This window comes from Hylobates moloch, unplaced genomic scaffold (genome assembly GCF_009828535.3).
Source record: "Hylobates moloch isolate HMO894 unplaced genomic scaffold, HMol_V3 SCAFFOLD_10, whole genome shotgun sequence".
NCBI classification, from domain to species: domain Eukaryota; kingdom Metazoa; phylum Chordata; class Mammalia; order Primates; family Hylobatidae; genus Hylobates; species Hylobates moloch.
The window spans coordinates 77,637,599-77,650,590 of record NW_026652285.1 but is presented as its reverse complement, the minus strand read 5'-3'; the positions used below and the strand labels follow the sequence as shown (position 1 = coordinate 77,650,590).

General features: G+C 35.7%; 1 protein-coding gene across 3 annotated transcripts in view; it reads right to left on the bottom strand.

The window, feature by feature from the left end:
• Positions 1–12,992, bottom strand: part of FSD1L (fibronectin type III and SPRY domain containing 1 like) — a 91,476-nt gene that overhangs the window by 32,625 nt on the left and 45,859 nt on the right. For all 3 annotated transcript variants that reach the window (XM_032164783.1, XM_032164784.1, XM_058445659.1), the window contains exons 7-8: positions 4,941–5,150; positions 3,134–3,232 (exon numbers count right to left, since the gene is read on the bottom strand). In XM_032164783.1, the coding sequence (XP_032020674.1) occupies positions 3,134–3,232; positions 4,941–5,150 (309 nt within the window). The remainder of the gene's footprint in view (positions 1–3,133; positions 3,233–4,940; positions 5,151–12,992) is intronic.

Sequence of the window (12,992 nt, the reverse complement as noted above, 5' to 3'; positions counted from 1 at the left end):
AGCTAAGGCTTCAGTGTGTCTGTGAACTATGACTCTCTATACGTTTATTTTCTTTGATGATGCATAACTGTTTACCTAATGAATCAATAATCCTTTTATCCCCTACTGTTCTGTAAAGAGCACTCTAATTTCAACTATGCATTGGAGCTATTGTTCATTGTTTTTATTTATGAAACAACATTCTGAATACAAATCTACTGAAAACAGAGCTTCCAGTAAATGTCATACAATACAAGGAAGTTCACAGCTTTCAAAATCTGCATTTAAACAGAAATGAACTTACAGAAAAAAGAGATAATGCAGCAATAATGCAGCTTTTTAGTAAATAGAAATAGAATTCCTTAATAGACAGGTTACCAAAAGGTTAGGATTAAGTAAAACTGATACCCTGCATTTCCAAGAATGAACTGCCTTAATAAAGTTAACATCTATATGTGAGCTATTAGGTAATGCATGTGAGAGCATCTACATTTTTGAGAAAGAATATTGGATTTAACTCTAAGGGGCCACCAATTCTCAACTGCTTGCTAAAATCCTAAGGCTGTTTTTTTAAAAAAGGAAGAAATCCTAAGGCTGTCCCCTAATGTTTGTTATGCTGGAGAGAAGGGCCACCAGCAATACTGGTGTCAAAGGTGGCAAAAAAAAAAATAGATAGTACCATCGAAAACCACTTAAGACTATACTTATTAAATACCACAGCATCCAAACAAAAAGGCATGGGTTTCAAGCCTAAGGCGTGTCATTTTCGTATCTCTCTTTCTTTGTGGACACTACCCCTTTATGGGACCTCAGTTAAGTTATAGAGCTCCTCTAATGTAACAGAGATAACACTCTATAGTTTAAAAAAAAAAAAAAAAGACTAGCCTCAAAAGTGAGGTCCTATCTCTTGTATAAGTCCTATAATGTAACTAGATACTGGTTCCCATATCTTTAAATAGTCCGTGAAAACAAAGTACCAAAAATCAGAGTACAGATATGTTTCATATGTTTAACTTGTGCCAGCAGCTGCTTTCTTGGTACTATAAAATTATATCATAGCCGCTATCAATTAAAGTTGGAGAATAATTTGTGATTTAGTAATTTAATGTCATTTACCTTCACAAGAAAATAACTAATAATATACTCTAAATATTCTGGTGATAAGAACTTATATTACTCATCACTTCTGAGAATTTCAATGCCAGAAGAAATAGTGCTTCCTATGTTGGAGAGCAGAAGTAAACAATGTTCACTACTTTCCATATCAAGAACCTTAAGTAGAAGTATATGAAATTTTGGTAGGCTCAACTACTTAATCTCCACCTTTCTTCCTTTCTCTCTAGTTTTTTGTCCATACACTAATTTCTACTGGTTGGTTGAAAAAGGCTGCAACGAGCCAAATAAATTGGTAAACAACTGTTCAGTGTGTCATTTGTAAAAATGTGGACTTTTCCTATGCAGCTGTTACTCTCATTAGTAGCCCCACTAATGCTATGGAATAACCCTAGAAAATCTGTGACTCATGGCCATGTAGGAGTCTAACTTTATTCTGGGACTCCCTGAAGGTCAGAATCACTGTTCCATGGGTCTCAGAGGTGAGTTTCAGTCTGTTCCTACCGCAGAGGGTTTACTCAACAGTGAAGAAGTGCTGAAAAGGCCTGGAATCAACTTGGTTTCTCTCTACAAACCCCATGATTAAGAGTTTGACCAGTAACATCTGAACACTGCTAACAGGAGCAGCCAGCCCAGCTGGAAGAAAACCACAAGCCAGTGATTCATTTTCCTGTATCTGTGAAATTTGCATAGAAATGTATAATTCACCACATTTAGGTCCAACTTTGGTCATTAAATATAAAGAGTAAATGAAAAGAAACAAAAGAAATTTTAAAAATATGATGCTCTTGAGGAAGAATAATAATTGTAATGAATTTTACTTGATGGGCTAAAAACAGTTCAAGTTATACAGAAAAGATTATCTGCCTATATATGACTATATTTTAAAGTGGTAAAAACCTCTAGAGAAACCACAATAACATCTCAGTTTGATAACATGTAATACAGAGTTAACTGCATTCCTTGGCTAAGTTACCTATAGTTCTCAAATAAAAACATCTGCTAATCCAAACAAATTACTTCAAGATAGACTTTATTTCAGACCTTTGTGATGCAAACATTTTTCTGAGTTTGTCTCATCAATAACTTATAGGCCTTATATTTTGTTTTATTATATGATTTTTTTTGTCATCCTCCAAATCCAATCAAATTTCTGGCAGGTAAACCTATTCAAATGCTGTATGAACTAGAGGTCAGTGGAATGCCTTAAGTCTCAAGTGCCTACAAGAATGTGTAGAGTCTGGTTCCGGAATTAAACCCAGTCAATAATCATCTCACAACTAGGAAAGTCTCCAGCATTCTAACCTTCAAATTGGTAAATATCTAAAAAAATCCTCTGTATTCAAGTCTGCTACTCTAGGGAGTTTTCATTAAATCCCAATTGCTCTCAGAGACTAGAAGAACCTAGGTTCCAGGCTCATAGTAAAGGGCTGGCACAGAACTCAGAAGTGGATTCTTATTCACACCTTTCCAAACTAGGTCTAGGGATCATGGGAAAGTCATTTAATATATTAAAACTATTTTTTCATCTGCAATATGGGTATCAATAATATCTAGCATACTGATCTCTCAAGATGACTTTAATTATCTAATAAAGAATTGAAAGGGTTTTGTAACCATTAATAAACTATATAAATGTTGACTGCTGCAATAAGATTCAGGAAAACAGAGAGGACCTGAACTAAACAGATACTTCCCCAATATTGATTCACAATCCATTCTATGGGAAAACTCTGGGCAAATCTCAGTGATACTTACCTATTTATAACAAGATTGAAATTGATAAATTAAGCATCTGCCAGAGAATACAATACCATCATCTCAGTCTATTTTATCTGTATGAATACAATCATATAAGAAAACCCAATGAAAACCACTACTGTAGTCCTATTTTCCCTTTCTTAAAATTCTTACTGTTGAGAAAGCTAGGCTAGGGGAAGTAGAGAAGGAATTCAACATCACATGACGTGCTTCCTGTTACAAAGTTATGATTAACTTCAGATTTTAAGCTTTGTTTTATGCTGTATAAACAGCATCTCACCTTTGGTCTCTAGAGTCACTGGATCAGAATACTCCCCAGCCACAGCCTTGTTACAAGCTCGCACTCTGAAATTCATATACTTTGAATCAAATTTTAAGCCTGAAAAAATGAAAACATGGTTTTCAGACGTGAACAGTAAAGGACGCTATTCCCAAAATTCAGAGTATGAGCCTTCAGACATTAAGTACCATGTCTCTGTATTCAGGAAGAGTATGAATTTGTTAAAATAGTCGTATGTGGGCTGGGCACGGTGGCTCACGCCTGTAATCACAGCACTTCGGGAGGCCGAGGCGGGCAGATCACGAAGTCAGGAGATCGAGACCATCCTGGCTAACACGGTGAAACCCCATCTCTACTAAAAATACAAAAAATTAGCCAGGCCTGGTGGCGGGCGCCTGTAGTCCCAGCTACTCAGGAGGCTGAGGCAGGAGAATGGAGTGAACCTGGGAGGCGGAGCTTGCGTTAGCCGAGATCACGCCACTGCACACCAGCCTGGGCAACAGAGCAAGACTCTGTCTCAAAAAAAAAAAAGAAAGAGTGATGTGTGGCCGGGCACAGTGGCTCACGCCTGTAATCCCAGCACTTTGGGGGACCAACTCCCGAACCTGAGGTCAGGAGTTTGAAACCAGCCTGACCAACATGAAGAAACCCCGTCTCTACTAAAAATACAAAATTAGCTGGGCGTGGCTACTCAAGAGGCTAAGGCAGGAGAATCACTTGAACCTGGGAGGCAGAGATTGCCATGAGCCGAGATCGCGCAATTGCACTCCAGCCTGGACAAGAAGAGTGAAACACCATCTCAAAAAAAAAAAAAAAAGAGTGATATGCTCAAAATAAGAGGAATCATGATTTAATTATTACTTTGTTCAAAAGAAACACATATAGTTTATCAACTTTTATTTTAACCCAGTGATTAAAAAGTACCCTTTCAGGCCTCATTAAAAGTAGTATTTCACTCAGAGAGAGATGGTACAATTTGCAATAACATATTCAATTTAAAGTGAACACCCTAAATAATTTTTATATTTATGAAACTTTTTAATATTAGAAATTCGTGTTGTCCAAAGCACTGGACAACTCAGGCAATATTTTGCCATTTCAAATATCCAAAGTCCACTATATATTGAGACATCCTTATAAAGGCTTTCAAAAGGTCAACACAAATTTCTAATATTATACCAAGTCACAGGTCTTCTTGAATTATTAACATGAAGGTAATCTGAAAACAGTAAAAGCTACAGTATTTACATTATCAGTGAAATGGGTGCATCTAAAAAACCAACAGCTTTTTAAGAGTTGGAAAACCAAGGTAAAAAATTAAATGTTATTCTGAAATACTGTTTTCAGAATATCTCTTTGTACATATTTTACATATATTCTGTTTTACTATGTTACAAATGTCCAAAAGTAATAAAAACAAAGATTTCCAGCCTGGCCAACATGGTGAAACCCTGTCTCTACCAAAAAATACAAAAATTAGCCAAGTGTGGTGGCACGTGCCTGTAGTCCCAGCTTCTCAGGAAGCTGAGGTGGGAGAATCTCTTGAACCCAGGAGGCGGAGGTTGTAGTGGGCCAAGGTCCCACCACTGCACTCCAGCCTGGGCGATAATAGAACAAGACCCTGTCTCAAAAAAAAAAAAGGGGGTTTCCTTGATGTTTCAAGAGAAAATCACTTCCATAATGAATATCTAAAAAGTCAGTGTGACTAAAGAAACTTAAAAACTGTATCCTTTAAAGTAACTCAAAATATTTTTCAAGAATACATTTATCTTCTGAGAATGAGATTCCTAAAATGCAGTCATGTTACCTGATAGTGTATATTCGGTACCCTTAATATTATCAATTATCTCCCAGCATCGCTCATCCTTGACACGTGGAAGTCCATCAAAATTAGTCTTCCTATGTTCCAGTATAAAATGGTCAATCTTATTATCTTCTTCTGGCATTCTCCAAGTTACTGTTACAGAGTTATCTGCCACCAAACACTCTACTGGATCTATCTCTGGAGCTTTGGGGACTGAAAAGATGAAAAAAAAAAGACTCATTCATTCCTCATTTGTTACAACACTAATCAAATATTGATATCACATTTATATCATTCAAACTGCTTTTTCATTATGCTTTTAAACTGTTCAAAAGTAGATCAGATTAAGCAAAAGGATACCCCATAAATGTAAAATAACTATTTTCAAAGTACATACACTAAGGATAAGGAATCAAGAATGACTTGCTACTTCTGAACACATTATATTTTTAATCTGATATTTCAAATAGCTGTAGAATATAAATTAAATCAATATTAACAAATAATAGAATAAATTGCTTTGAATATAATGATTAAAATACTTCAAGAGTGTATTTTCCCTCTTGAATGTATTTTAAAATCTTGTTTCCCAACCCTGCAAAATACTTAAGGATTTTTAAATGTTTCTCCCAAGAATTCTACAGTTTATTAAAATAAACTGAAGTAAATGAGCCACATTTAACATGTATGAACATTAATTTCTTTTCCATGAAAGACATATTTCATAGCTTTTTAACATCAACACATGATCCACTGACATAACAACTGTAGAACATGGTCCTCCAGTAATACGGACTTGTCTGAACTGGGTGAAACTATGCAGTCTGGCAGGTATCAGATTTAAACATTTTATTGCTAAAGAAAAGAATTCAAAAGATTTATTCCTGGTATGCAAGGCTAGTTAAACATTTGAAATCAATTAATGTATTCTATCACATCAATTGCAGAAAAATTATATAATGATATCAATAAAAAAATACCAATTATAAAGTAAAAAATAAAACTCTTTGTGGATGACATTACTGTCTATGTAGAAAACTCAAAGAACAGGCTGGGCGCAGTGGCTCATGCCTGTAATCCCAGCCCTTTGGGAGGCCAAGGCAGGCAGATCACAAGGTCAGGAGTTCGAGACCAGCCTGACCAACATAATGAAACCCCGTCTCTACTAAAAATACAAAAATTAGCCAGGTGTGGTGGTATGTGCCAGTAATCCCAACTACTCATGAGGCTGAGGCAGAACAATCACTTAAACCCAGGAGGCAGAGGTTGCAGTGAGCCGAGATCGTGCCACTACACTCTAGCCTGGGCAACAGAGTGAGGCTCCATTTCAAAAAAAAACAAAAAACAACAAAAAAAAAAGAATAAAATTCCTGGAACTAACAAGTGATCACAGAAGGGTTGCAGGATACAAGAGATGAATAGGTAGAGCAGAAAGGAATTTTAGGGCAGTGAAATTATTCTATATGGTAACATAATGGTAGATATAAGACACTATACATTTATCAGAACCCACAGAACTGTTTAACACAAAGAGTAAATGCTAATATAAAATATGAACTTTAGCTAATAATGTATCACTGTTGATTCATCAGTTATGTCAAATGTACCACACTAATGCAGAATAGTAATAACGGGAAATTGTATATGGAAGAGGTAGTGGGTTTATGGTAACTTTCTGTACTATCATGCTCAATTCTCCACAAATATAACCCTGTTCTAAAAAACAAAGCAAAGTTGGCCCTCTGTATCCACGGATTCAATCAGCCTTGGATCAAAAAATATTTGGAAAAGATAAAAATAACAATACAACAATAAAAAAGTTTAAAACTACAGTATAACAACCATTGATATAATGGTTACATTGCATTAGGTATTATAAGTAATCTAGAGATGACTTAAAGTATATGGGAGGATGTGCATAGGTTATATGCAAATAACCATTTTTTAGGGACTTGAGCATCTATGGATTTCGGTAATTCAACGAAGGTGCTATAGAACCAGTCCCCCACAAATACTGAGAGATGACTCTTGCTAATTTTTTTTAAAACCACAACAACAAAAGAATTACATATAAAAGTTAAGATGCAAAGCAACATGAGAGCTAACGAATAATAAACTCAGTAAAATAACACCAAGATGAAAAAAATTTGACTTAGAAAGGATGCTCCATTTCCACTAACTAGAGTCTTCCCAAAGTTAAACTCTACATGTGTAATTGTACAATAAATACTTAGAATTGGATATAACTTATTAGTAAGACAACTGACAACCAAAAAAGCATTTATTATTCGTCATTACCATCAGTTTCCTTCATCTGTCTTGTATGATTTCTGTCCTTATAATACATAACATTTGTTAGTCTCCATTACTGAAACATAAGAATTGTAGACTATTCACTGCCAAGAGAAGAGACTATAGGTATTCATGAATTTAATATGCTCTGCTATGCCTACATGTAAGGAAATGTAAAGGCTTATGGCCTGTAGCAATGTGAAAATTTTGCTGAGTCATAAATCTGCAACTGAAAGTCCTGAGAGGTTGGTATAAAAAAAGTCACTTAATTGGTGAGTAGGACTAGTTAGCACCCTGCTATCTACATCTCAATTCAGCTGCCATTCTAGTAACACTGCACTGGCAGGCAGATTCTTCTTTCTTGTGAATAATGGTCCCCAAAAGAAAGCCAAGTGACAAAATGGAAACTGAGGTTAAAAAGAAAAAAAAAAAAAAAACTAAAAGTGGTGACACGTGGTAGGGACAAAGAATATTTAGATATTTTAAGAGTGGTATGTCAAATTTAGGTTGACTTGGAGCTAACATCTGGGAGGTTCACTCTAGATTCTCTATAGAAGTAAGAAAACAATTCATCAAATACGGCATACAAATTCAGGGGAAGATGAAAGATAGTGTACTTATAACATAAAAATATTACTTAGGTGATGCAGAAGTCTTTGGAAGGAAAGCATTCCACACATCTACCTACATACTTCCATAAAGCAACAGTGACTAACTAGAAATAGTGTAGAAATTAGTTGAAGAATTTACTGTTTTCTGTGCATCTGAATGTAAAAGGATAAGTGGCATCAGCATTGCCAGACTTATTTTCTTAGCTCCAGAAAGGAGAAAGGATATAAAGTCAAAATTTCAATGCATAAGAAATGGCTAAGGGTAGATGATGACTTTGTAATTGTCATTGATCATAATCACTTCCACTGTTAAGACTCAGATATGTCCATAACTAATATTACTACATATAATGTACTACAGGATAGATTATAGTGGCATTTATGAAGATATTTCTTCATTTTATAAGTTAATTTGATTCCATCTTATAGAAAATTTTTATGCTATAGAATATTAAAAATTAGAGATTTAAATGCATCCTTCATGAATTTTTAAAACCTATTACATTTTTCTGCTGGGCACAGTGGCTCATGCCTGTAATCCTAGTACTTTAAGAGGCTGAGGCAGGAGGATCACTTGAGCCCAGGAGTTTGAGGCCAGCCTGGGCAACAAAGTGAGACCCCATCTCACTTTGACAAAAAAATCAGAAAAATTTAGTTGGGTATGGCGGTGCATGCCTGTGTGGTCCCAGCTACTCAGGAGGCTGAGGTAGGAGGGTTGCTTAAGCCCAGGAGGTTGAGGCTGCAGTGGTTGTGCCACTGTACTCCAGCCTGGGCAACACAGCAAGACCTTGTCTCAAAAAAAAAAAAAAAAATCCTATTACAGTTTTCCTTCTGGACGAAACTCCTCCAGAAAAAGGTTTCTTGTTTTTTTTTTTTAATCATACCTCATTTTGCCAAAAAGGGAAATCCTAACTGTTCATGCAATCTATTTGACTGTACAATAAGCATGGTCTTGGTCTGTTAAGCCATCATTGAAAGCCCAAAAGAAGGGAAGTAAGGTTGAGAAGACTGAGTTTTAAATCTTTTTTTTTTTTTATCAAAGTAGTAGTAATATCTATGTGTATGTTCACTCTCTGTGAGAATTCAGAAGTGATGGGAAACCTAGATAAAGAAAATGAAGATGTATACACTGGATTTTAGGGGAGAAAAGTTCTACTTACAACAGAAAACATTATGGGGAAAAAAATGTTATCATTGGTATTAGTCATTCACATGAGAAAACTGAGAAGGGGGTAGAAAACAGTTAAAGCCTCAACTGCTATAAATCAACATGTAAATTCTCCAAGTATGAGTAAAAAAGTGAACTTAAGATAAATACGAAGTAAAATATACAATTTCAAAGGCAACAATCAAACAATGTTTTCTTCTTAAGTTAAATAGAAAAGTAAAAACAAATAATGGTAGTAACAACAATAGCTATCATTTATTGAGTGCTTTCCACATTAATCTTTACCATTACAATACCATAAACTTTATATTATCATTATCTTTATTAGGGGCTCAAAGATGTCAAAGTAACTTGCCCAAGATTGCACAGCTAGACAATTAAAGAAGAAAGAATTTAAACATAAGCAGTTTGACTTAGAGACAACAGCCTTTACTATTCTTAAAGAAAGGCACTCTAAGCTAAGGCCATATATGTTAGTGTATAAAAACATACAAAATCGAAGAGCAGTAGCACGCAGAAAGATATCTGAATAATGATAAAAAGAAATATACATATATGAAAGTTAAACTATCTGGCCAGGTGGGAATGAGTGATCTACAAAACTAACACAAGGGATGAATGATAGGAACCTAACTGACCTGGAAACCTAAAGGAACCTAAAGGCAGAATCTCTGAAAAGTTCTGAATTTGCCTTATTGATAATTTAATAACCTGGAAAGTACAGTCTGTGTTTGGTAAACTAACTTTTTTGGACCTAAGTATGACCAATAAGAAGAACACAGATGTAAACGTGGAAATGATGACTGGGTGCAGTGGTTCACGCCTATAATCCCAGCACTTTGGGAGACTATGGCTAGAGGATGGCTTGAGGCCAGGAGTTTGAGACCAGCCTGAGCAACATAGTGAGACCTCTATCTCTACCAAAAAAAAAAAAAAAAATTAAAAATTAGCTGGGTGTGGTGGCATGCACCTGAGTTCTAGCAACTCAGGAGGCTGACGCAGAAAGACCGCTTGAGCCAGGAGTTAGAGGCTACGTTGAACTATGATGATGCCACTGCACTCCAGCCTGGGTGATAGAGAAATACCCTGTCTCAAACAATAAAAAACTGTAAATGATGGGAACTTTAGAAATAAGCAACAATGTCACCTTAAAGAATTCATGAAAGCCAGAGCAAGAGATTGGACACAATCTGAAAAAAACTTCAAATATTTCAAATAGAAAAAGAAGAGGACTCATACACTACCATAGACTGTTATAACTATCATATATAACTACCATACTCTGGAGGGATCCTACCATAGCAAAAAAAAAAAAAATCCTGCATAAAACAATTTTATTGTGTTGTATTGCTGAGCTTTTATAAATAAGGCAGTGCTTCTCACCTTGAATGTGTGCAAAAATAAGCCTAAGTTACCTCAAGTCCAACACTAAGACTCTTGAATCAGAATCTGCAGTTGATTTGCATGCACTTTAAAGTTTGAGAAGCACTGGTCAATATCTTCTGATGAATGGATTCCCTTTACAACACTGGCTTCAAGTTATTGTCAAGCTTCTTACTGAATTATTTTAGTGATGGGAAGAGTTACTATTTCCTAAAATTGATCTTGTCATAGTTAGTCAGTTGTGGCTATTAGAAAAGCCTTTCTGATATTATTAAGCTGAGTTTTCTCCATAAAACTACTCCATTTGGAAATGAAAGGGAAATAAACTATCTCAAATGCTTGAGATTATAATCCCTTGGCAAAATTTTTATTTAAATTTTAACTGAAATTGTACTTACCTAAGGAGTACAGCAGAATGTCTGAGAGTCCAGCTCCAAGGAGACCCAGTCATAGGAGTGTCCCCACACATTTGTGAGTTTTACCTCCAGGAGCTTACCAGGTTCTCACCATGAATAACTAACAGAAAAAAATCCCCTTATGCTTCCACAGCAGGGGGAGGAGAAAAGGAAGTATTTTGAAATACATCAGAGCTTCTGCTCCCTTAAGAGAAACTATTTAATCATAGTCTAATCTGTTGGGATTTTAACAAAGCCTAAGTGACCTGGGGAAAGGGAAATATCCAACTCCAATCAGCTACTCCATGTGGGCAAAGGGAAATACTCAAACCAACCCCAGCCCACTCCAGCCATCTTGTTCCACTGAAAAATCCAGGAATGAGGAGTGGGGAAAACTGAGAAGTCCCTTGCAAAGTTCACGGTCCAGAGGCACAGGCTCACCAAAAGACTGAGACCTAATTATAGTGCTACAGAATGCTTCCCCTCCCACACACCTTACTACCACATTTTAAAAAGGCCAGTTTACATCAGTTTCTTTAACCCAATACATGTCTGGTTATCAAGAAAAAATTACAAGACTCAGATATGGCAGAGATGCTGGAATTATCAGACCAATAATTAAAAACAGCTATACTATTCTGAGGGCTCTCATGGAGAAAGCAGAGAGCATAAAATGGAGAAAGTAGACAGCATAAAAGAACAGACAGGCAATACAAATGGAGAGTTAGAAATTCTAAAAAAACACTGCAAAGAAAGGCTAAAGATAAAAAGCACTGTACCATAAATTAAGAATAATTTAATGGACTTAATAGCTGACTGGAAAGAATCTTTGGAGTTTGAGGATCTCTCAATAGAAACCTGCAAGATGAAACAGCAAAGACAAAAAAGATTGGAAGAAACCCCACAGAATAGAATATCCAAAATTTACTGTGGAAGTACAAAAGGAGTAAATATGTATAATGGAAATTACAGAAGAAGAAGACAGAAAGGAACAGAAGATATATTTCAAACAATAATAACTGAGAAAATCCCAAATTAATGTCAGACACCAAACTACGGATCTAGGATGCTCAGGGAACATCAACCAAAATAAATGCTCCCTGCCATACACACATGAACAAAAACCGTTATCTAGGCATATATTCAGACCACAGAAAATCAAAGACAAGGAAAACACTTGAAAGAAGCCAGGTGGGGGCGGAGGAGGGGACCTTACCTATAGAGGAGCAATTCTGTATACCTTGAAATTATCCTTCAGTAGTGAAAGAGAAATAAAAACTCTGTCAGACAAATAAAAATTGAGGAAATCTGTTGCCAATAGACATGCTATGTAAGAAATGTTTTTAAAAAGTCCTTTAAAGAGAAGAAACAAAGAGCAGTGGAGAAGGATAAGTGAAGGTAAAATAAAAACTTATTTTTCTTATTCTTGACTCATCTAACCAGTAACAGTTAATTCACAACAATAAGGGCAACTATTTATTTGAATGTGTGTGGTGTATCTGTGCTTACACATTTGAAATAAATGACAACAATGACACAACGATGGGAGAGAGGCAGAAAATCACTAAGTACATGGTTGAACTCAACAACTCCACCAATCAATTGCATATAATTGATATCTACAGACTACTTCATCCAACAATGGCAGAATACACATTCTTCTCAAGCTCCTATAGAACATTTGCCAAGACAAAGACTACATTCTGGGCCGTAAAACACACATTAACAAATTCAAAAGCACAGAAATCATGCAATGATTAAATTAGAAATCACTTAACAGAAACAGATATATAGCTGGAAAGTCCCAAAATACTTTGAGATTAAACAACCCACTTCTAGCGCGGGCGCAGTGGCTCATGCCTGTAATCTTTGCACTTTGGGAAGGAGGCGGATCACTTGAGATGAGGAGTTCAAGACTAGCTTGGCCAACATGGCAAAACCCCATCTCTACTAAAAATATAAAAACCACACTTCTAAACAACACATAGTCAAAGAATAAATCTCAAGAGAAATTTTAAAATATTTTGAACTAAATGAAAATGAAAACACAACTTATCAAAATTTGTTGAATGCAATGAAAATAGTGCTTAGAGGGAAATTATAACACTGAGTGCACATATGGTAATGAGCCATAAGCCATATAACAACATTTTGGTCAATGACAGACCACATATACAAAAGTAGTCCCATAAAATTACAATACCAT